Consider the following 24,502-nt stretch of genomic DNA (forward strand, 5'->3'; position numbering starts at 1 on the left):
TTTTACAATTCCCATGCACTTCCAAAATCCAACTGTCAGTTTCTTCTACAATGATAGAAAGCTTTTTATTTGGGCAATGTTTAATACTAAGATTTGCTTTTGTTTTACATTTGTCATTCTCTGATAATTCTCCTTTGTAAAAATTGTTATCCGTCCAGGGCTTTCGAGAAACAGGGATGCTTCTATAACTAAATAAACAAACACAGTACCGTTCAAGCCATTTTTCATGGAGTTAAGCAGAACTGTATTTTAGTATACTTCATTCTTTATAACTTCACTTTATGTGAAATTAATGCAGGTGTACTCACCTCACAGAAAGCCACTTGTTAAAAAATGCTTACAAAAGCTGGCTCCTAAATCTTTGTTTTGTTATGATAATCTCTGTGATGCCACTCCTTTATTGGAGTAATCAAAGTAATTCATTCTTAGATCTGGCTACTGGATGGCTGTATAGTCAGTTTTGACTCTATATAGCAGACTATTTTTAAATAATCTGCATGTTACTCTTCCCTTATTACTATGAATGAGGAGTGGGTGGAAAACACACTGTTTTTCAGAACTTGGTTAGTCATTACTTTTTACTGAAAAGTTGTAAATAATATCCAACATTATTCTGCTCAAAGATGGTTTATGGAAGGCGAATTCTCCATTACCTCTTTGCCATAGCAGTCCCCAGAGCTTCTTGAAATGCTATAGCAGTCCTCAAGTGACCCTCCTATACAGGATGATCTGTGGTCTGTTTGGCTAAAAGGAAAGAGGGAATCACCAAAAACAGGCAAGGAACTCATGGTAGATGTCTTTGCCCAATTTTTGGTGATCATCCCTTTCCTGTTACTTCTCCTGAATAGTTTACTCCACTCAAGAGTGTCTCCTGACCATCTTTGTAGCATTTTTTATAAGGCAACGATGAAGGAGTTGGGGAAACAGGTTCTGTTAATACTCTTCTGCCAACAAGGACCATGTCTATCACTTCATAACGTATCTCTTATCATGTGTAGAACATCATGTTTGAGCTAGAGTATACGTAAAGAGATTCATGCCTTAAACTGTTAGGATATCACTGAGATGAGAAGAGACTGCAACCATTAAGTGATTGGTAATGCCCTGACCCTACTAAAAACCTGTAGTAATTTAAATAATGCAGTAATTATCTTTTAAAGAAACAATTGTGTTTTTTTTAGCAATGTATGCATCCCATTCCATAAACTATGTAAGGCCAACTACAGTATTCTTATTCTTATGTCTTATTTTTATTCTTATCGCTATCGTTTTTCTTCTAAAGTTTTAAAGCTTCTAATGTTTAATTAGCTTGTGGGAAGCCAGTTTACTTATTTACAGTGTTACATTTCCTTTTAAAATGTTTAAGTGTCTTTGGTCCTATGAGAGGTACTGATACTTTGACACTCTTTAATTTCTCTGAGACAGTCAAATATATCTCCCAAACTGTCCCCCCAAATTCTGGGAAATCCATTACTAAACAAGCAACGTATTTTATTTTAAACTGATCATCTGGTAACATTGTCTTCTGTTAATACATTTTGCCAACAGAGGATTACCACCCTAACTGTCACGGTAATTCCAACTGCATGATTTATGGTGCTTTATAACTGTGTTCTTCTGTAGTATTGCATGTTCATAACTCTTCTGATTTAGAATGTGTCTTTGTTCATCAGCCATTGACCCTGTTTGTCACTACATATATTTCTACGTCCAAGATTCTCAGTGCATGCATTGTTGAAAGCTAGGGTTACAGCTCCTTTTGAAATTAATAGCCAATCTTTCCTTCGTTTCAGCAGTAGAAAAAGGGCTCAGACTCCTGTTAGCATTGCAAAATGTTTATCATTATAATTATTATAGCTGTATATCAGTGCATGTACTTTGCTGCTTATTTTAGTGAGGACTTTTAAATGCAAGAATTGCAGGACTAGGAATGCTCAATGTCACTTTAATTTTTAAGAATACATTTTGGGGGAAAAAATGAAAGTTGATATAACAGTTATACAGCCAAAGATATGGGCCACACTTGTGACAGTTTTTAATTCAGTTCAGTAACATCTAAGTGACAGTGGTTCAGATTATATGTGAACTGTACCCAGAGTTGGCATCTCAAATACAATGTCATTCCATTAAAAATATTTTTCTCCGTTCAGATTCAGTAATGTATAAAGGTTGAGATGGAAACTATTAATCCTAGATCTGAGAAATATCATAAAGAGATATTTTCAGTTGAACTAGTTGTAAATTTCACTGTTTCTCAAGTTTTGTACCTTTAGAATGGCCATGGTCTTGTCTGCCTTCTACTTACATTAATCTTCAGTGGAAGTCAGATGTGCTAGCAATAAATTGAATACAAGTACAGTGTTCTCAGGAAGTCATGTTCTTAGGATACTTTAAAGGCTTCTAGGTCCTTTGTGCTTCTTGTACGGTAATTAGATCTCTCTGGTGCTTCAGTGAAGCCTCTCTTGTTGTCTGTACTTCTTGTATCAGTGGATTTTCTTCATTTAAGATCCTGCTGTAGCACAGCAATCTAAAGATTAAGTACCAATGTGCAATGCTTGTGTTGAAAAAACAGCCCTCAAAAAACCTGCTGATATCAAACATCTTTATTCTGCACTCTTAAGGAAGCCAAGAGCTTGCCTCCTTTACAAGTTAATTGTGGTGACCACAAGAAGTAATGTACTGTGAATTAAAAGTACCTACTGTGCCTGCAGAATGTTTTGTGTTCAATCCCCTGCAGATCTTGTACCTTTCAAGTAGAAAATTACTTGAAGGATGGTGCAGTGTCTAAAAGTGCAATTCTAACTGGCCAAGGTGCCAAGCTGAGCCAGCTTTAGGGTAGCTGAAACTGTGTTGATTCCAAACTCATCAGCCTAGAGTTCTCAGAAATTACTTAGGATATTCTGACTGTATCTTACATTGTGGTGGCATTTTGGGTGGGAGGAGGTTTGGATCTGGTGTAATTTGTCTCATCTCTTGCCCCAGCGATTCTCTCACTGTCTTTCTCTCAATCTTTCTCTCTCTCTCCACATTCCTCTCCTTATTTACTTTTTGCTTTCCTGCCAGCTTACCTTAGCCATCAGAGCAGTTCTGTCATCAGACTGCTTTGTGAGCAAATCTCTGAAAGCAGCCAGAAAAAGTATTCTGACTGACGAAAGTGGAATGTGCTCTCTCTACTGCTTGTTTTACTTGCTTAGCATTTGTGGAACCATTTGGCATCTACTGCTTCTGGAGATCATTTTACTGCAACAGAGGTTGTCAAGACCAGAGGAAGCACATGGACATAGTTTTGGATATATAGTTCACTTTGGAATATGTACAGTATCATTGCAATGTGGCTATTGCATATAATATATAATCATTGTGGATAGATAGATAGATAGATAGATAGATAGATAGATAGATAGATAGATAGATTGTAATCTGAGTTCTGAAGAGTATTTTAAATTGTTTTTCAATTTTAAAAATCTCTGTATTGTTTTGAATGTTTTTACTTGTGCATCACCTCAGGGGGCCCAGTGCTCTGGGGCAATATATAAATGATTAAAGAAATTGAATTAAATAAATAAGAGAGTTATGCCTACAGAAGAGCATCTTTTTGATAGAAGAGGCTTGTGCCTAATACCTACCATGCAGAGACAGTATATCTTTGCCTTAGGATTGCACTATAGGATTCTAAGTCAGCAGGTAGCATTAAGTTCAATAAGTTAATGGCCTAATAAAACATTATCAATACCCGTTCTTGACTCTGCACCAAAAGCATGAAGGAATCCAATAAGAGCCACCAAGTATTATGTGCACTGTGTTGAAAAGGGGACATATTTCTGATAATTAAGTTCAACAATGCCATGGAAAGTTCGAGTTTTCTCTGCTGTCAGTTTGCATCCATAACCCAGATGGTTTATCCCAGAGCATTGAAAGTTACTGTTTAAAAGTAGTTGAATATTAAATACATTGCTAAGTTTCCCATTAATTTATTACTATGGAAATTACCAACTTCACATCCATTTTAGCTAGTCATTACTAGGGATTGAAAGAATATTTTAAAAAAAATATTCAGAAAAAGGTTGAAAAATATGGGGGGGTTTTAGTATCAGGAAAACCAGGGTGAGTGGAATCTTTGATTGACAAGAATCTTTGCATTTCAGGACTTATTTTAGGATTTAACTAAAAGGTTGTACACATATCCAGTTTTTAAAAATAAAAATAAACCCCAAATGTGTGGGTTTTTTTAATGGAGGGGATAACAAAAAACATTTTCACGATGTGAGTTTCTTTAGTTCATCACCACTTTTTGACTGCTGTGTTTTACCCCAAGATCCTTTTCCTTCTGTGAAACGTCTTGTAATGGTGATGCCTAGGAAACGATTCTTCCACAGTCCTGACAATTTGGTCAGGGCAGCCTACTGCTCTGAGCCATGCAGTTTTCCTTATGGTTCATCCGATGTCCAAAAAACCAAAAACCCAGATAGAGGCAAGATAGTGTACACTTCGAAAATGAATATATATTTAAGCATGAGTTGTGGTATACTCCAATATAACACTTTAACTGCATCTAGTCATGTTAAATATGATGCAAGGGAGCCTGTTGACTGTTACATACATATTTAGGTTCTCCCCATTGCATGTCTGCAATGTCGACCCCTATAAATGACACTCTAGCTATTGACAAAAATATATACGTGGAGAAATTTTAATAGGCTGTTCATCCTGTGGCCAAATTAAATAGTAAGATGTTTAATATTTTATTACCTGAGAAAATATAGCTAGATAGCTATGATAGGAGTTTGTTTGTTTCTTAATGTCACCATGAAGTTTAACTGTAATATAATCTGTTCATAGAGGTCCATTTATTGTTGTAGATGGTGTTGGTTTGTGTCCATTTCCATCCAGTGTTTTCGTTGTTGTCGTCGTCATGTTGGCTTGCTGTTAACAAATATTAGAATATGTATGTCTACGAAATATGCCATGTGAAACTATGAAAGGTGGCATAATAAAAATTGATTTTGTTTTTGTCTTTAGGGTCCTCCAGGCCCACCTGGACCCCAAGGGTTGCAAGGAATAAAGGTGACCTTCCAAATTTTTCTCATTTGACTGGAATGTTAATTAATTTGTGTACAGTATATCTTAAGTCTAAACAAAAACTGAAGCAAAAATTTATATAGGTGTGCAATATGAGGCATTGTGTGCTCGCAGGATTTTTGTACAGATTCAGACAGCACTAGGGGGTGGGAAATTGCCAAAAATAAATGGTGTATAATAGTGGTTATCTTTTCTAGACAAATGTAAAATAATAGCTGTTAAATTAATTTATTAATTCCCCTGAACTAAATTTTGCTTAAAGCACTATTTTGATAAGATAAGATAAGATAAGATAAGATAAGAGGGTAGTCATACACAGCTTCTGTTGTTCTTGGAGCCATTACCTAAAGAAGAATCTTGTTTTGCTCATAGAGCAGCAGTTTTTGGGACAGACCAATAGAAGCTATTGGACCTCACCCTGGGAGAAAGCTAGAGTTTTCCAGGATTGTTCCTAACTATCTCCTTCATTATGAAATGCCTTAGCATCTTTTAGTGTTTTATCTTCCTAGACTGCTTATCCATGACAGGTTGGATTGTTATAAATCAGCATCATTTGTTTATAATTGATCAGATGTGGATATAACACTAAGGCCTGAAACAGATGGGCAAAAAAGCCCACTTCCACGCAGCTTGGGGGTGTGGTAATCACATGACACATGCCCCCAAGCCACCTGGAAGTTGCAGCCAAGTTGGCCCAACCTGGAAAAGCCACCCTGAAAAGGAGGGGTAAAAACTGCTCCTTTACAGAAGCCACTTTGAAACAGTGGTAATGGGCTGGATTGAGGGCCGTGCATGTGCGGTTGCCACAGCTCCAAGGTGAGCGACTTTGGGGTAGCCCCAATCTGCCCCTTGGGGGCACTCTGTTTCTCCCTTAAATGATAGTTTAGTGATGCCAGACTAAATCTGTTCAAATGCTGGAGTCACATCTTCTGACCATTAACGACGCCTTAAGAGACTGGAGCCATCGAAAGAACAAAAATTGGTTCTGGTTAACTATGGTTTGTTTCTGATCCTGGATTGTTTTAACAAACTACAGTTTAAACTAATCAGAGTTTCCGCTCCAGACAAAATTATAATCCTTCTTAATATAAGAAACAAATTCTAGTTATATGTTTGCCATCTAATCCTGACAGCCATTTCAGACAATGCAGAAAAGGAAACCCCTGAGCTCAAATTTCAATCAGGCTTAGTTACATAGCATTAAACAATGAATTAATAATGATGTATTGAAACTTATGTAGCTGAATTTCACTTTGCAGGGTGAACCTGGATCCCCAGGATTATCAGGTGCTGATGGAGAGCAGGTACTTGAACAATTCCTCTTGTGGCAGATCAAAATAATGATATAATTTTTTTTCCAGAATATGTAATGATTTTTACTGCCAATATTTTTTTAAGATTAAAAGTTCTTATTAGGTAAGAATGATGCAGCTGAAATATGTGACAGTAGCACCAATAAATAACTCATAGATGTTCCTGGATTATCTTCTGAAGTTAATGTTCAATACTAATTCCAGATTCTTCCAAACTATCAGTTCGAAAGCATGTAAAAGTGCAAGTAGATAAATAGATACCATTTTGGTGGGAAGGTAACAGGGTTCTATGCAGTCATGCTGGCCACATGATCATGGAGTCATCTTTGACAACATTAGTTCTTCGGCTAAGTAATGGAGATGAGCACCGCCACCTACAGTCGGAGACGACTGGACAACCTTGTCAAAGGGGAAACCTTTACCATTTGAAAAATTCCAATCATACAGGTTTCATTTTCATAAATGTTACTTTTTCAGGGACCCAAAGGGTCAAAGGGTGATATGGGTGACCCTGGAATACCAGGAGAAAAAGGAGGGATTGGACTTCCAGGATTGCCAGTAAGTTTGTTTTGGTGGATATTTCTGGTAATAAATCACAGTATTTTTAATAACCATTTCACTGTCTGCTTAATCTCATCTTAATTAAATACTTTTAAATAATTTCCTCTCACAACTAACTTGAAGTCATCTACATTTTTATTGGAAGAGAAAGAACAAGAGAGGCTTTGTCATTGATTGTAGTGTCACTGAAGCTGATGTGTTAGGGTGAAATATTTCATATTTTTTAACATAGATATAATTGTGTTGTAAATATGTGTCTTGCAAAGCCTAGATATATATTTGTTTCTGAAAACTTGCAAGCCCTTTTGTAAGGGCAATGCACTCTTAAAGGTTAAGGTCAAACCAATAGATTGAAGGAGCCAGGGATAATACAGGAAGAAATGTCCTATATGTACTAACATGTATGTTTGCTATTGTTAATTGCCATCAACTTGCTTCACACCTACGAACTGGCAGCAGCCACCACCGTTGCATTTAAGCCAGCTCTGGACAAAATGTAGCCCTGGGGCTGCATGTGGCCTCTGAAGGGTGTTTTTGCAGCCCTTGAACCCTCCAGGTTCCATGGATTACTCTTTTTCTGACAAAAAAAAGTGAGCATCCCAAGGCCTCTAAGGGTGGCTATTCAGCTTTTCAATTAGTTGGCCCTTTGCACTATTTCATTTAAACTACAAACTTTTTTTTTAAAGAAATGGACTTCTTGGAACTTGTTTTTCTTTTCTGTTTTTGGCCTTTGCAGCTCTTGGGGTAGATATTACCTCATACTCATCACAATTGCCCACCTCACATTTTGATAAGTAAACCAACTGACCTTTTTTCAACCAGGAATATGAAAAAAATCATTTTAAAATATGAACATGAAGCAATTCATAAACATTTACACAGTCTAAGCTCTCTGACATATTTGCATGACATGTAATTCATTATTGGCAGTGTTCTATGCACAGTAGGTTACTGTGCCTGTGAAAAGTCTGTTCCCTGTTAGCAGCCTCTTATGAGATCTCACCACATACAGAAAACAAGAAAAGATCCTGCTGAGCATGGATGCCATTGAGCTACTCATCATTTCCTGTGTCACCACAATTTGTGATGTTGTCAAACTTAACAATTATTCAGTCCACAGAACAAAATGGCCTAGCCCATAATATCTGGAGATACTACACAAATTATCAGAAAACATTTGTCTAGTTTGTAAAATGAGAACCTGCACTTGCATTTAGAAAGCAGTGATAAGGCTGAAAATAGTTTGTATGTGTGCAAAAAAGTATCTTGTGGGAGAGATAGCTAAGGATACATATCAATTGCATTCCTTCATGACTTGCTTTAAAAAGTTACTTTTTAAACTACAACTTACAGAAGCTACAGGTAGTAATTATTGAAAATTTTGAGCTAGATGGATTAGCGGACTAACTCAGAATAAGGTAGGCTCCAACATTTCTATTAGTACAGTAAACTGGAAATTATAGATTATAGATTACACAATTACACAAGGTATCTGCATCACTGAATAACAAATCAAAATGATATGGGCAAGTTAAACTTTAGCATGTGAGATGGATAGTATGCCAGTAATTTTCAACTTTTGGCCCTCCAGATAGTTTAGACTTCAGCTTCTAGAAGTGTTAGGCAGCAGAGGCAATAGTCAAGGATTCTTAGAGTTGATGTCTAAATATCTGGATGACTAAGGACAGAAAACCACTGTAGTATATATTACTCTAAAGAGAAACTATTAATATGATAGGGCTGCAGTACTATACGCTCTTATTTGGGAGTACTGTACTAATAATAATTATAATAAAATTTATTTCTCTTTTTCCGCCTCTCCCAGATGGATCGAGGCGGGATTACAACCCAACAGTAACAATAAAATACAAGAATAAAATATATAATTTCAAATATTAAAACAATTAAAAACAGTGCAGTCAACTTTTATAAGATAAAATGTTCTGATCCTGGATAGAAGAGTTAATGATGTCGTTACAGAAGATTGGGTGGGTAGGCTTGCCAGAAGAGATCCTACTTAGGTAGGAGGAGTACTGTATTTCTAGGAAAATGTGTGTGGAGGGCTTGAAGAGTTCTTGAGAGGTGTAAAGCAAAATAAAATGTGTTTTTTTCCCAATTACAATTGTAAGTAACATCTTAGAAACCCATCTTTCAGCCAAAAGAAAAAAAATGAGTTGAAAAGATGAAAGCATTGTTCAATTGTTCAATAATGATTTTGTAGGGATCCAGTGGCACAAAAGGAGACAAAGGAGATGTTGGCTTGCCAGGTCCACAAGGTCCCTCTGTAAGTCTTGCCATGACATTTTATTGTTTCTATAAATATATACTGTTGGTTCTCCAATCCTAGTTTATTTTGTCTTTCTTCCAACAGGGACAGCTACTGAAAGACAGTCCTCAATTTGAAAAAACAATACAAAACAATAATGTATTAATAATGATCAGATGTTGAGAAATTCAAAGAAATTGCCATGTTAGTCTGGATCAATAAACAAAGGGATCTTGTAGCACCTTTGAAACTGAGAAAAAGAAAGTTGGTAGTAAAAACTTTTGTAGACTTAAGTGTACTTTCTCAAATGCATGGAGTGATGTGTGCTACAAGATGTTGTACTACTACAAGTACCTGTATACTACAAGATGCTACAAGATGTTGGGAAAGTTAGATTTTTTCGCTACTATTCTCAGAATTCTATAGGCAGCATGGAGAACTTTCCTAAGGCATGTATTCATGGCAGCAGGCAGAACTAACTAATAGTTATCCTGTGAATATGGTCTGGGAGATGAAACCTATATTTAATCACAGTTAGACAGCAATCCTAAATATGACCAAGTTAATTCATCAAAAGCTCTTATAGGCTTTTGCCAGCAAAACAGAAATTTAAGTGAAACTAGGGGAAGGATTGCTTGTTTTGCGGGGGGGGGGGGGGTGGCAGGGAGAGAGGAGTTTTTTAACAACAAAGCCCAAGCCACTGAAAGCGATGAAAGGGGACTTTGTTTTTCTGTGACTGCCACTTTTATTCCATGTTGAAAATGAGGTTGTGTTCAGGAACGTTTGGGGCCAGATGATTCAGCCTCTTTCATAATCTTGTCACCACCATCACCACACACTCCCCCTCTTCAAGGTTGGAGCTGGGAGCAGCCCTGAGAGAGTGATTGTTAACACAGAGGTAGAACAGATGGCCCCTTTGGAGCGGCTTGCCACTGCCCCTTTGAGTGGGCTATAGACACTGCATGCCATGGCCCCAATCCAGTGGTTTTCCAGCTCAAAAAGAAACTGCAAAATGCCGCTCCTTTTTGAGCCAGCAAAATGCTACCCTTGTCACTGTTGTGGTGCTATTATTATTATTATTATTATTATTATTATTATTATTAACATTTATTTATAAAGCTCTGTAAATTTACACAGCGCTGTACATACAATCTTTTTAAATGGACAGTTCCCTGCCCTCAGGCTAACAACTTTTGTTCCATTGCTTCAGTGCAGTGTGTATAAATGCTGTGCTGCAGGAGCATACTCACGCCGCCCACCATCTAGTCAGGTGGGCGGCGTGACGGCGACTTGGGGATGGAGTTGGGACATGTGGTGTGTGACCCCCCATGCCCCCACTCCATACTGATGCCAGCCCTTTTGTACAGCCCCACAGTCTCTTCCTCTGAGGTCAGAGCATTTACAGGCATTGTCATATACCTTAGAACATGAGATTCTCTTTTTTAATGGCCCATAGGATGCATTTCATGTGACCCTAGGACTGCAGCCTCTAAAGGATTGCAAATTTCAAACAAAACAAAAAGCAGTGACCAGATAATCATGTGTGCATGTTAACTAATTATATTGGTTTCATATGTAGATTATAGGACCACCAGGACCTCCTGGACCACATGGTTCCCCCGGGCCTATGGTAAGTGTTTTCAGGTATATCTCTGTTGCAGTTAAACTGGGTCTCCTCTCCTGTCCTAGGCAGTTTCAGGCAATTGAATTCACAGAAGAAGTATTTAATCTTCTGAGAGGAGGTGGGAAAGGTAGGAATTGTTGGAGAGAGGCAGGACCATGACATACAAACTGATGAGGCAGGTGTACTTGTGTAATGGGGCAAATTATGACTTCAGTTCTGGAGTGAGAGTGTCTTTGGACCATATCGATTTTGTTACGTTTAGCTGTATATGGAAAAGCCACTTAGAAGTTAATGCTTAAGAGATGTATTAGAGCTAGAGTCTCTGGTTTTGCACCTCATATCCTCACAACTCCAAATTTTGGGGGTGGGGGTTTGTGGAATCAGTTCTGTGTTTCATTCTGTTTCTTTTGAGTAGTTTATCCTGCATTTTCAGATGTAGCTGCTACAATACAGCTCTGCAGTTGTGTGTACATCTGCCAATGCCACCCTCTTGAGCCAGGCAGTACACCATCTGAAGGGGTTCCTAGGTGCTGCAGATCAAGGCACTTGGAAACGATGACTATAGTGCTTTCCCAATCACAGGTTATGTTGAGATCAACAACTGGAAACACCCCTCACCCACAGGGTTCTACCACAGTTGTTTGTCACGACATGCTCCACAACTGGGAGAGCACTACAGCGCCCTGATTTTCAGAGCATTGGAAGCCCTTTGGTGGTGGTGCTGCTTGACTTAAGAAAAGGGTTTTGGGGACACATTTAATAATTAACAACCATAAACATGAAGTTCAAAAGTTACTAAATCATAGGTCTGGTTTATAATCTCATACCTATTAAACAGGATGCCATCCTGAATTCGCTGGCATTTGGATAACCAAAGGGGAAAATCTACCTATACTTAAGTGTACTCTCTACTACAAGACTGATTTTGATAATACTGATTTTTCTTTTCTTTTTCAGGGGCCTCATGGACTGCCAGGCCCAAAGGTAAAGAATCCAGGCCACAACAAGCTTCTTTCTGTTAATTTGTTATGTTGTCATTCTCATGAATCATGTTGAAGCATGCAGTCATGTTTTGTTCTTTGTCTCACTTTTCTGTTAATTTTTTCTGATATTCTTAAACCTTTAAGCAGCTGCTTAAAATAAAATGTTAAAACATACTTTTAAAAATAAGGATTTATGGCAATTTCCTGTGTCTGTTCCACATCACTATAACCCAAATTAGCTTTCTATAATGTTAATTATAGAGAGCCAGTAAAAACATTTAGTTGTATGATGAGAGTTTTAAGTTATGTCATTTAGAACTACCTTACACTTAGTCTTAGAAAAACAGAGGATGAGTGTGTTATGCACTTAAGTAAAGTAAAATAGCTTCCAGATTGTTTTCTTCTTAACTCTTGGTTTTCGTTTCTTCCAGTTCTTCCTATTCAAGCTTCCCACTTTTCCTACCTTTGTATGTTTTTTCTAATTTTCCCTGTTCATATTCCTGTATTTGAAAACCCATCTGCTTAACTATATTTCCAATAATTATCGATACCAATCAAGGTGAAAACATTATTCAAGCTATATGGGGAATATACATATGTAAGAACACACACATTTTAACATTTACATTATTTCAGAAAGCATAATGTAAGGGATATACACACGAAAGGATGGGTGCACAGTAATATATATTAATTTCAGTCATTTTAGATTTCCATAAAAAGTACATTTTTATGGTAGCTTTTCAAAGACAAGAAAGAAAGTAATATGAGCTGCAACTCTAACTTCACACTGGAGATTCACAAAATGTGCCACATTGTCAAGCCACATCTTCTGAGCCAGTACTAGACCTAATGTAAACTGAACTGTTTTAATGGAATTCATATCTCTCTGAGAGTCTCAAATCCCAGATCTCATGGCTTTTACTTCTAAAGCTTTAACAGCATGACATTTTTGTTCAAGGCTATCTCTCAATAAATTGTAAGCTTTTTTTTTTAACCTGAAGAAAGCAAAACATAAGTATTGCATTCTTTTCTTCAGACAAAATTATTTATGTCGACCTTCAAATTTCCACTTCTGCAAGCTTAGTATTATTTTTGTATTAGATTAAATATAAAAAAAATGTTGGGAACAATTGATGGATAACATGTTTGAGTCTACTATAAACGTGCAGAAGGTTGCATTTGCCCTACAGCACTAAATGGGTTGAATACTGTTTAAATGTCCCAGTTTTTCACAAAAAATCCTCAGGATTGCACTTTGCTGGGCATAGTGGTTAGAAATCAGTAGTTTATTCCTAGTAAAGGAATATTGGTGTTATAGTTCCCTGAAATTTGCAGCCTTGTTAGCTTGTGAGGCAGAGACACAGTCCAAGATAAATATTCGGAGTCTGGTTGTAAATATAGCATCTCATGAATAATTTCATAAACATAAAGGGCATATCTTAAATACATTCCATCTTATCAACTTCAACAAGACCAAGAGAAGTAATAGTATCACTGTATTCAGCCTTAGTCAGACCTCACATGGAATACTTAGTCCAGTTCTAGGCACCACAGTTCAAGAAGTATATTGGCAAACTGGTGTACATATAGAGGTGACCAAGATAGTAAAATATCTGGAAATCATTCTCTGTAAGGAATATCTTAGGGACCTGACTATGTTGAACTTGTAAAAGAGAAGACAGAGAGGTGATATAATAGTGGCACAGTGCTTAAATGCCTGTATTGCAGCCACTCACTCAAAACCACAAGGTTGTGAGTTTAAGACCAACAAAAGGGCTCAAGCTTGACTAAGGCTTCCATCCTTCTGATGAGGTCGCTAAAATTAGTACCCAGATTGTTGGGGACAGATTAGCATACAGTTGTAAACCGCTTAGACACTGCTTAGGTGGTATGAAGCGGTATATAAATGAAGCTTGTTTGTTTGTTTGTTAGCTACCTTTAAATTTATAAAGGGATGCCATGTAGAAGATGGAGCAAGCTTTTTTTTCTTTTTTGCTGATCCAGTGGATTCAGATTATAAGAAAAGAGATTCCTCTTAAACATTAGGAGGAACTTCCTTATAGTAGGAGCTGTACAGTACTATAATAGATTGCCTCAAAGGGTGGTTGATTCTCCTTCATCAGAGATCTTTGAACACGAGACTGAATCACTATCTCTGAGGAGTGCTTTAGTTGTTTATATTTGCATAGCAGAAAATTAGACTAGAGGGCCCTTTTGGTCTTTTCCAACTCTGTGATTCTGTGTATTGCCAGAACCGATTGCACAATGTCTGCCATGATATTTGCAACAGGCAAGTTAGCTCCCCCATGCTCTAAGTGAAGGGGCTGTGTATGTGTTACAGAACAATTGGCTACACTAGGGATTATAGTTATTCAACCACCTCTAAAAAAGTACATCACAACTATTTTTAAGGTAGCATAGAGCCCCAACAGGATTCCTGCCAAATGGATAATTAACTTTTATTTGTAATAAGAGTATCATCATATTTTTAGTTATAAGTCACCTTGCATCCTATGCAAAAAAAAAAAAAGGTGGGATATGAATTTAAATACATACGAACTTGTATTTGTGAAAGCCATTAAATTAGGATTCCTTAAAATGAAAATCCCAATGCATCATAATCTTCCTCTGTTTTTCTGAGCATGTTTAAAGGTTTAGAATATTTTTTTTCCATGATGTACTGTACATTTCAGTTTGCTGTAAGCAGAAAGAAGCCATTTAAGGCATTACAATGCATCACTGGCAACACAACTCACAATTTTAATTGGTAAATGAAATTTCAATTTTTCTGGTTTCTTTAGTCCTAATTGAAGGCCTGCAGGTTGTGAGTAGTCTTGGAATCCATTTGGGACAAACAATAAGTAGTTACAATTACAAATGATTATTTATTAACAGTTCAAGACTATTATGATTTGAACAGGCAAGACTAATATGTTAGTTCTTTGCCATCTATTTTCATATGGATCACTGTCACTCATCTATGTAATTTATCATATTCTAGTGAAGAGGAAATTTTAGATTTCTCTGAACAGAAAAAGTTATATTGAAAAACTGGGAGTTTGCATTCATGTCCTTGACTGGCTCTCTTCTGTTCCAGCTTAAATAACATTGTCAACATCCCCACAAAATAGCATTTATACTTTTATATTTAGGGTGAACCAGGGTTAAATGGTCTTAAAGGACTGAAGGGTGAACCAGGTCACAAGGGTGACAGAGGGCCCCTAGGTCTGCCAGTAAGTAAAATAACTATTCCATTTCAGTGCAAATTGCAAACTTCTCTTTCTATTTTAAACCAAAAACTCTGGTTTACTCAAAAGCAAATATAAAGCTATCTCATGCTGGAGTAAAATATCAGTCTTGTTTTGATTTGTATACAGAGTCTGTTCTCATATCATCCCTAATACACAGTTCTGTCAGTTGTTGGTTTTTAATTTTAATGTTAATTTTTTTGTCATTTGTAAGTGTCAACAGTGTTACATTGAATGAATTAATCTTTCACATTAATCATATCATTACTTGAATGCTGTGCGGTGTTTGGTTTTACTATAATTTTTAAATATATACCTGCGGCTTTAATATATTGTTGTTACTGCTGCTGCTGCTGCTTGGGTTCAATGGCTTCATATAATAAACAGCTAAGCTTCATACAGCTAATCAGTATTGCTGATTAAAGTCTTTAGAAGTTAGTTCATGTACCTTTAAGTATTTTTCAATTGCTTGTGAATATGAGAACTTTCTGCTTCAACAGCTTTGGAATAATTCTTTTTGGTAGTATTTATACTAAATTTATTCTCAGTGAAAGCTCATTTAAATCCTATTATAATACAGCATTTTCAAGATTGCCTTAGTCAAAGTGCTGAGAGAAATAACAATATTTGGTTTCTGGGAGCTTCTGGAACCCTTGAATCCAAACAAATAATTTAACCATTCATGTCAATAGAATGAAATTTTATGTAATGAACTAGAAGATGGTCAAAGCCAACCCATTCAGGACACAATCTAGCCAAAGTGAAGCACTTTTATATCTGTGGAATTTAATGGAAGTTGAGTGTATGTTTAACTCTGTTTTGCTGAAATTGATGGGGAATTAAAATGCCTAACTTTGGCTAAATTATGATCAATGTTTTCAAACAATATTTGAGGAAGATAGTTCTGGGATGCTGATTCTTTCAGATGAAGGCAATCAGTTGCTTCAGATTGGCTGATATTGTTCACACAGTATCCAGCAGAGGTCATCTGTTACTCAGCAATCCCAAAATCAAGCATTCAGATATGACCCATTATAAAATAATTACATTGGGGACAATGTCTCCATCCTGTAGATGTAATTCAGATTCAGTGGATATACATCATACAAATCATTGGCAGTGCAAAGTATCTCATTACTTTTAAAGACACTCTAAATCCTAACACAGTGGAGCAACTTGAGTATTTTTTTACAGTCAAAGTGTTTTTTCTGGTCTCATTGTAGGGCTATTCTCAGGGGAGCCCATATTTCAGTATACCACTGGATTCTTCACTTTTTCATTCCAGTTATAAACAATGCCTGAGCAAAATTCTTTATTCCTTTGTTTTGTCTCCCAAGTCACAGGTTTCTCATACTAACATATGAAAAAGGATGTGTGTATTAAAGTTTTTTTTAAAAAAAAAAAACCCCTCTATGGTAATATGTGAAGTCTGTAGCACTAATGCATCTAGGGACTTACTCTGATCCCATGAAATCAAGACCAAATCCACTAAAAATGGGATTACTTTAATATAGGCCTATTGCAAAGGGGATCAGAATCAGGCCCTTCATGTTGTGTGTAAATTATAACTAACCTAATGCAGTACTGTGATACTTATTCTGGGACCCTGTAACAATGTGTATTCTGTGTATAAATAGAAGTTTTACATGTTCATCACACCACTTACTAATCTCGCATTCTTGTCATTCGTGTTATTCCTATCACCTATGCTTCCACAATGCTTCCATACAGGGAGCATCTGGCTTAGATGGAAAGCCAGGACCCCGGGTGAGTCCATTGTGTACCTTTGTCATGTTCTTGTATTTGTTGTGTACCTTCAAGTTGTTTCAACTTATGGCGGCCCTAAGATGAACCTATCACAGGGTTTTTCGAGGCTGAGAGTGGGTGACTCACCCAGTAAATTCACCCAGTAAATTTCCCTGGCTGAGCAGGGAATTGAACCCTGATCTCCAGAGTCATAGATGGGTATCAAAACCACTACACCACGCTGCTACCAAATCTACATGTTTTGTAGCAGCCAGATTTTAACAGTGTGGTATTAATGCTGCTCCTACTCTTAATCAGTAGAATCGACTGCTACAAAAGTGACTAGGCAACTTTCATTAAGAATCTTCGTGAATAAAGGGATGGCAATCTTGAAGACAGAAAGAATTTAAGACTGATTGGAAAGGCTGGCTACAATTAACCTATGTTCTTGCTTCAAGTCATGTTCTATTTATGGCAATCCTAAAACCTAGTCCTGGAGTTTTCTTGACAAGATTTATTCAGAACGGGCTTGCCTCTGTCTTCCTCTAAGAGTATGACTCACCTAAGGTCTCTGAGGGCCTGTACAGACTGCCACTTTGTGCCAGACTGTGGGTGGAGTCAGGGTGCAGCATCCTGATGATGCTTGACCTAACTCCGCCTCCATGGCGCCATTTTGGTATGCACCGGGCCAGATGGTGTGCACCATCATGACACACCTCCAGCGCTGTGTCCAAATGATGCAGCACAGAAAGGGCACCATAGAGCTGCGCCACCACGGCTATGGCACCCTTTGGAGGCTGGATCGGGGTCGCAGCGTGAGGTTGCCACAGCCCCAATCTGGCCAGGAAAGGGGCGGCTGCATGCCACCTTTTAGGGGCAATCTGTACAGCCTCTCAGTGGGTTTAAGAAGCCAAATGGCAATCTGAACTCTGGTATCGAAAGTGTTTGTCCAATACTCAAACCATTTCACTACACTGGCCCACAACTTCTTATATAGTTCCCTGGAAATACCAGTATGTATAATTCATGTGATTTAAAAAAACAAACCCAAGGGTCAACTGATGACAGATGTTATATTGCAGAATCAAGTTACAATGCAATAATCATGCAAAGAAAAAAATGTCCATATGAATAAACCATCTTTAGCTTTTTCAGCAGCGTATGTTATTCTGAACACACTGGCTAATAATGGATTCATCTATTCTAAGCCCCAAACAGCAATATCATACTGTTGTGTGGTATAGACTTTCTTTGCAATGTTTCTTCTGGCTTCACCAAGAGAAACCAAAACAGTGCTCATAAAAAGCTTGGAATGATATTTAAACCAGCTACATTTTGCTAGATTTACACTCAAGAGATACTATGGCTCTTTCTTAATCCCCTATTGATATTTGCAAGAAATGTTCCAGGGTTTTGATGATGGAAAAGGTTAAGAAATAGCATAGCTGTAAATTTAAAATGTCTTCCTTTAATCTTGTTGTTTTGTCTATCCTTGTGGGTCTTTATGTGAATTCTGCATGATGTTTTGTTTTTAAGACCTTTTGTTTAACCCTTTAACCCTTACCTAGTAGAAATCTGCCTTTATAAATCAGCTCATCTAAACAACAAAGTATGGATTAATGAGATGAGAGGAAAGACTATGGAGTTTAACAAACTACAGGTGGATTTGGACCTTCATTCTCCTACCATTAAAAAGTAGCCTGTATTCCCAGCCATTGCTGTGAAACTTAATTCTAAAGAAGATATTTGCTAAATAATCTAAACATTCATTTAAGAATCTTGAATCTTTTTTCATATCTTATTTCTTTAACCTTTCAGGGTATGGATGGCCCAATTGGTCCACATGGGCTTGCAGGTCCAAAAGGAGACAGAGTGAGTCCCAGTTTGAGGCCTTCTCGTGTGTTTTAATAAATGTATACAAAAGGTCTTTCTTTCTCTGAGAAATGTTATCATTTCAGTGTGCTTAACTATGTTCACTATATCACTGTAGATATTGCCATATAAATATAAATACTAATGCATGGGATTCTTGTACCCCAAAGGGAAATTGTCTGTTCCAGGACATAATAAAAAACCAGTTATAAGGTGACTAAAAATTTCTGTTTTTTAAAGTGGGTTTTCTCTAGCACAAATGCATAAAAAGTATTTGAATCTTGACCAGCACTAGTAATTTCTGGTAACTTGACACTATTATTTGTTTTCTTATTATTTTATTTATTTATAAGCAAAAAATGTTAATTTAAAAAGCAGCTGCATGTATTATATAGTATCTCAAACGATCTCTAAAAACTGGGATATGACCCAAAGTATAATAGCCAGCCTGCAAAGTGCCTTGAGAAACAGATGCCCATTGTTCATGGAGGCACAAGACAGAGGATGGTTGTAATCCCAAGAACTCTGGTATATGAGTCAGTATAGGATTTTGTCTATGAGTCCACATCAAGGCGCCTGGGCATTTTATCATTCATGAATGATGAAAAAATTATCTCTTGTTTATAGCATACCTCAAAAAAGTTCAGGGTTTTTTGTTTGTTTGTTTGTTTTTTGTTGTTGTTGTTGTTGTTGTTTTTGTCTACACCTTCCAGAACCCTCAAGCCACCATGGCTCTGATATGTACTGTAGCTCTGGGTTTTGGCAGAAGGATAGGATACAAGTGTGATAAATGGACAAACAAACTGCCATTTGGAATGAACATTTGTGATATTTACATTTTAGGGTGAAAAAGGAGTTCCAGGAGATCCTGGGCCCAGAGGACCATATGGCTTGCCTGTAAGTTACATGACACTTTCAGAAAGTGCAATTTTGTGAAAACCTTAATTAGAGCCTTCTGGGTTTTAATGGATATTTATCAAGGAAAAACATCATTACTTTTACATAGCAAAGGGTCATTTTCAGGCCATCTTGAGTTTAGAAAAATTTGTGCCATCACAAACTTCTCTGGAATAATAATAGAGAAGGGCTGACATAAACTAATAAAAACCATCAAAGCCAGAATTAAGAGTGACTCTTTTGAACAACCCCTTCTGTTTCCATTGTTCCATATATGTGTTAAGAAGTTTCTGTGTAGGCTCCAGAATGTCACTGAAGGAACTGAAGCCAATGCAATATATTGGAAACATGTTGATTTTCTTTAACAGCTCAAACGTGTCTCTAGATTTTATTTATACAAATACTTTGTCAGAGCATCACCATTTCATAGAAAATGACTTATGCAAACTAATTTTGTTCTGTGAGACAGGGAAGCATAAACAGCAGCTTTGGATACTGCAGTTTAGTGATTATTAAATTTGTTCAGTATAAGTAGCTCTCGGGCAAATACATATATATGACTAGAGTGCTTTGTGTCCAATATAGAAATTGTATGTTGTGTATCTGTGTATGTCTCTCTGTGTGTGTATCCAGTCCAACCCCTGCCATGCAGGAAATTTCAATCAAAGCAACCCCAACAGATGGCCATCCAGCCTCTGTTTAAAGACTTCTAAGGAAGGAGGCTCCACTACACTCCAAGGGAGTGTGTTCCATTGTCTAACAGCCCTTACTGTCAGGAACTTCCTCCTAATGTTGAGGTGGAATCTCTTTTCCTGGAGCTTGCATCCATTGAATGATGTGTTGAATCCTTCCATGCATAGAAGTATCCTATATAGTTCCTCTGAAGCAGATTTTCATGGTTTACAAAGGCTGCAGGGGAAGAGGGGATCTCTTCCTATTCTTTTAACAGCTGTCAAAAGCATTCTTCTTCATGAGCAGAATTCTGCTCATATAATTTCAACCTAGTGGTCTAAAAACATGTTTATATTCAATTTTACATTCTGAGCAAAGATTTGTTGTGCTAAGTCAACATTTTAAAGCATAAGAGCAGTCAGTGGAAGACATGGCTAATTTTAACTTGGTTAGTTTTAACTTGGTTCTTTGTATAAATACAAATTCAACAAGACCTTTACCAGAGTTAGTGGAGTTGTGCACCATATAATAATGAACATATGGGGAGGAACTAACAGTCACATCACTGTCTGGTATGACATTTACATATAAAAGATTGTTTTGGTGTTATTTGGTTTCAGAAAACAATCTAGTAAAATTTCCCTTCCACCTCCAATAAAAAAGGAAATTGCCATTGTTTCCCACCATATATGCACACACAAAATAACTTTAGAGATAGGAAAAGATAAATCAGCCTGTATTCTTGTTTCCTCTGTGCCTTCAGAATAAACTATAAATGTTTTGGAAGCAGTTGTTCAAATGAAAACATGCATTTCCTATTAGACAATAAAAATTAGAAAATCAACTCCCCATCTTCTCCCATCTATCTCACATACACACATCTCACACAATCATACTTTCCCACAGCCCAGTCAGCCCTTGGGAAATCATCCTACACACAGCCTATGAAATCCAAACAATATACCAAAGATCTACAAAGTATTGCATTGAAAATAAGTTGGGATTAGAACTCAATAAAGATTTTTCTCCCAGGAGGCCCAAAGTATTAATGTAGTCCTGGATGGGGTTCATGTCTTTTTCTGTTTGTGTTCAGATTCTGTAAATATGTCTACACATAGCAAATGAATTCTTTGCATATCAAATTTTGATCCAAGGAAAGTGACTGGGGAAGCAATGCCAAGTCCTTAATGACGTAAGGTTTAGATGAGGGAACTGCATCTCAGCAGTCACAGACAGACTAAGGAGGTCCAATATAGTGTTTGTGAACATTTGTACACCCTCATAACTCCCCCCACAGCTAAAAGAAAAATGGATGGAAAATGTGATTTTCACTGAAAGCCTACCTCTAGGTAGGCTTTTTGCCTTTGGAAGTAATTCCATATTTTGGAGTTTCAAAAAATTGAAATTAGAGAATGCACAAAAAGTTTCCTACAAAAGAGACAAAGTTTCAATTCCTGAGTATACTAAAGCTATCAAATCTTAGAAGCACTGGAGAAGTCAGACTTCTGCAGCACAAGATTTATGGACATTTCCTTTCCACACATTGCTTTCCTCCTTCTTCATTCTCTTGCTTGGAGATCCACAAAATATGGAATCCCTGAAACAATAAAAATCACCCCCCAAAGTGGCTGCAAGTGACCAGAACATCACTTCAAAAAGTAATTTCAGAAAATGGTGGACATATGACATGTCAAGCTGACCTGAAATGGTCTTCTGACCTTTGGTGCTGACTCCTGATTTAGATAATGGGTTTCTTTGGTTTCCTAGAGCTGATAATGTCCACACCATTTACTAAATTTACATTTAACTAACTCCACGAGGATATAAGAGAAGAAGGGTAATCTTTCATGGCTGTAGATTCCTGTTGTTCCATGGCTTACACAGGTACATCTTTGCAAGAAGCAGAAGAACCTTTCTATTCTGGTTCACCTTTGGGGTTCCCCCCACTTCTCCCCACAGTACACCAGACACTTGATTAGCCTGTATAGTAAATTTTGACAAACCAGTTTGACCAACCACTGACTAATTTTTATACATAACACAGTGAAGTTGGTTTCAGTGATAGCTTTTTAAATGCATTTTCATTTTATTGTTGTTTAATTAATTTTGCAGCTTTGTTCTCTCTCTCTCTCTCTCTCTCTGTGTGTGTGTGTGTGTCTGCGTGTGTTTTAGAGAGAATGAGAGAAATAGAGAGAGAGAAGGACAGGCTTAAGTCATATCCTTATTCCCATTTTATTGTTTGTTGTGAAGAATGCTTGAGAGAATGGTAGGTTGTGAATTTGTTCATTGTCGAAGTAAGGAGATTTTAACTGAGGATTTCCTGACTTATAGGAACACTCTAAAGCATTTTTTTTCCATGTATGTACCTAGATCTATTTTCAAGCATTTGCTGTGAACTGAACAGGGATACTGCATCCTGTTTGTTTCCAATGGATTTCACAATAGCTGTTGATACCATAGATTAAGTGTGACCAACTACCAGGGGTCGGAGGACTGTGTTTTCCACCTGTGGGATCTTGGAGGAACACCCCCGTCATTGCAACATCTCTGTGCCTTCCATTTTCACCCAAAATTGGGGAAGTCAAAACCTATTTTGTCCCAAAACAGCTAATAACATTAACTCCCTAAGCCTTTGGGGGAGTTCTCTCCATTTTCTAGTGTTAGGGAACTCTCCCTCACTTTCTTAGACCTCTACAGGCATTCCTTTGGTCTATACAGGAAGAAATTGGAGCAGGAATTCTAATCACTTCCTGCTTGGAAGAAAACCAAATCAGGACTTAAATGCTTTTTTAAAGGGTGAACCAACCACCCCCATGCCTCAAAAGAGCCTCACGATGCTTTTGAACATTTGAGGCAAAATAGTCTACTCCCTCAAAATATAGTTGGGTTGTGGTGGGAAATACCTTTGATGGTTGCAAGAACATTCTTAGCCAAATATGGCCCATAAGTGGAACATTAGCTACTTGCATCACTGTAACCTTTTAGACTAGTTTGCGGGGATGAGATTTGGAGGATATTATATTGCTTTCAGTCCTTCTTGGAAGGCAAGTCTCAGAAGATGAAGCAGGGGTATCCTTTGCTGTTGCCTTTTGGGAATGCTGAACAGCTTCTAAGGTCAAATTGTTTTCTCAAGCCATCAATGATTGTACTTTCAACCGCAGTTGAAAAAACATTTACCTTGTTTACAAGTTTATTAATTTTTCTGCAATTCTTATGGAAGTGGTATGCACTTTGTAAATAAGTTGCCTTATTTTAAAAGGAAATTGCTGCACACATTCAGCTTCCACACCACAGATCAGCAAAGAGAGCAAAAGCAAAGAGATGTATAGGGCACATACATCTCTTGTTAATAAGGTGCATATTGCTTCTGGAGTTGTATTGAATTTGTAAACAATGTTTGTGTCTTGCATGCCTTGTTTCAGAGAGAAATTATGACTGCTGCCATATTAACAAATATCCTATATTTTGCAAGGGGTGGGGTGGGGGAGAGGTGAAAGGATCTTATGTTACCTTCACCTGACACATGATGTCATTGAGGGCTTTATTTTCTGCCCCATGTTGCTTAATCTCTACATTGGTGGTAGGTAATTACAATGATGCAGGAGCCAATTTTACCCTTGCAGGAGGCTGCTCCACCCTGATTTCAGCTGTTTTTCCCACTTCCGGGAAGAGCTGTTTGTTCACATTTTGTAGCAGCAGAAGATGGAATGTCTGGCAGGATAGGCTGATGTTCCAGGAGTAGCAATTTGCCTCTTCTTTTTTCTGGCTATTTGAATCCATCTGGTCTTAAAAGGTCTCACTTTAAAAAAAATCACCATTTTCTGTGGTGCTATGGTTTTTGTAGGGACTTGGGGATATGTGAAGTCCCTAGGCCCACAGGCTATATTTTCCCAACCCTGGTCTACATGAAATTGTTGAGGGAGAGTACCATACTATTGAGATTAGTTTGAGGGTTCAGTGTGTCAATATTTGGATTGCACCAAACTCAACCTCTCCTTTCCATCCCATTCCAAAGAGGCTGTCAAAGTCCTGAAGGCCTGGAATCCAAGTGAACTAAATGTGGGCTACTGTGGACATTGACAGAATAACTGAATGTGGGAAAATTGAAACTGAATCTACCAACAGGGAAGTGCCTTTAATCAGAACTGGAGTTCCACCTGTGTTGTATTCTAGTTGGACTCCCCTTGAAAATAAAGGCTCATGGTTTTGATTTCTTTGAAGGACCTTGAAGGTTCTAG

At 37.4% G+C, this 24,502-nt stretch overlaps 1 protein-coding gene across 2 annotated transcripts in view; it reads left to right on the forward strand.

Annotated features, from left to right (window-relative positions):
* The window catches only part of COL25A1 (collagen type XXV alpha 1 chain), a 374,446-nt gene that overhangs the window by 328,376 nt on the left and 21,568 nt on the right, over nt 1–24,502 (forward strand). For both annotated transcript variants that reach the window (XM_042469542.1, XM_042469543.1), the window contains exons 26-36: nt 1,549–1,572; nt 5,020–5,064; nt 6,339–6,383; nt 6,870–6,950; nt 9,175–9,237; nt 10,799–10,849; nt 11,801–11,827; nt 14,982–15,062; nt 16,809–16,844; nt 18,642–18,695; nt 19,539–19,592. In XM_042469542.1, coding sequence (XP_042325476.1) covers nt 1,549–1,572; nt 5,020–5,064; nt 6,339–6,383; nt 6,870–6,950; nt 9,175–9,237; nt 10,799–10,849; nt 11,801–11,827; nt 14,982–15,062; nt 16,809–16,844; nt 18,642–18,695; nt 19,539–19,592 — 561 coding nt within the window. The remainder of the gene's footprint in view (nt 1–1,548; nt 1,573–5,019; nt 5,065–6,338; nt 6,384–6,869; nt 6,951–9,174; nt 9,238–10,798; nt 10,850–11,800; nt 11,828–14,981; nt 15,063–16,808; nt 16,845–18,641; nt 18,696–19,538; nt 19,593–24,502) is intronic.

The sequence above is a fragment of the Sceloporus undulatus genome, chromosome 5 (assembly GCF_019175285.1).
Source record: "Sceloporus undulatus isolate JIND9_A2432 ecotype Alabama chromosome 5, SceUnd_v1.1, whole genome shotgun sequence".
NCBI classification, from domain to species: domain Eukaryota; kingdom Metazoa; phylum Chordata; class Lepidosauria; order Squamata; family Phrynosomatidae; genus Sceloporus; species Sceloporus undulatus.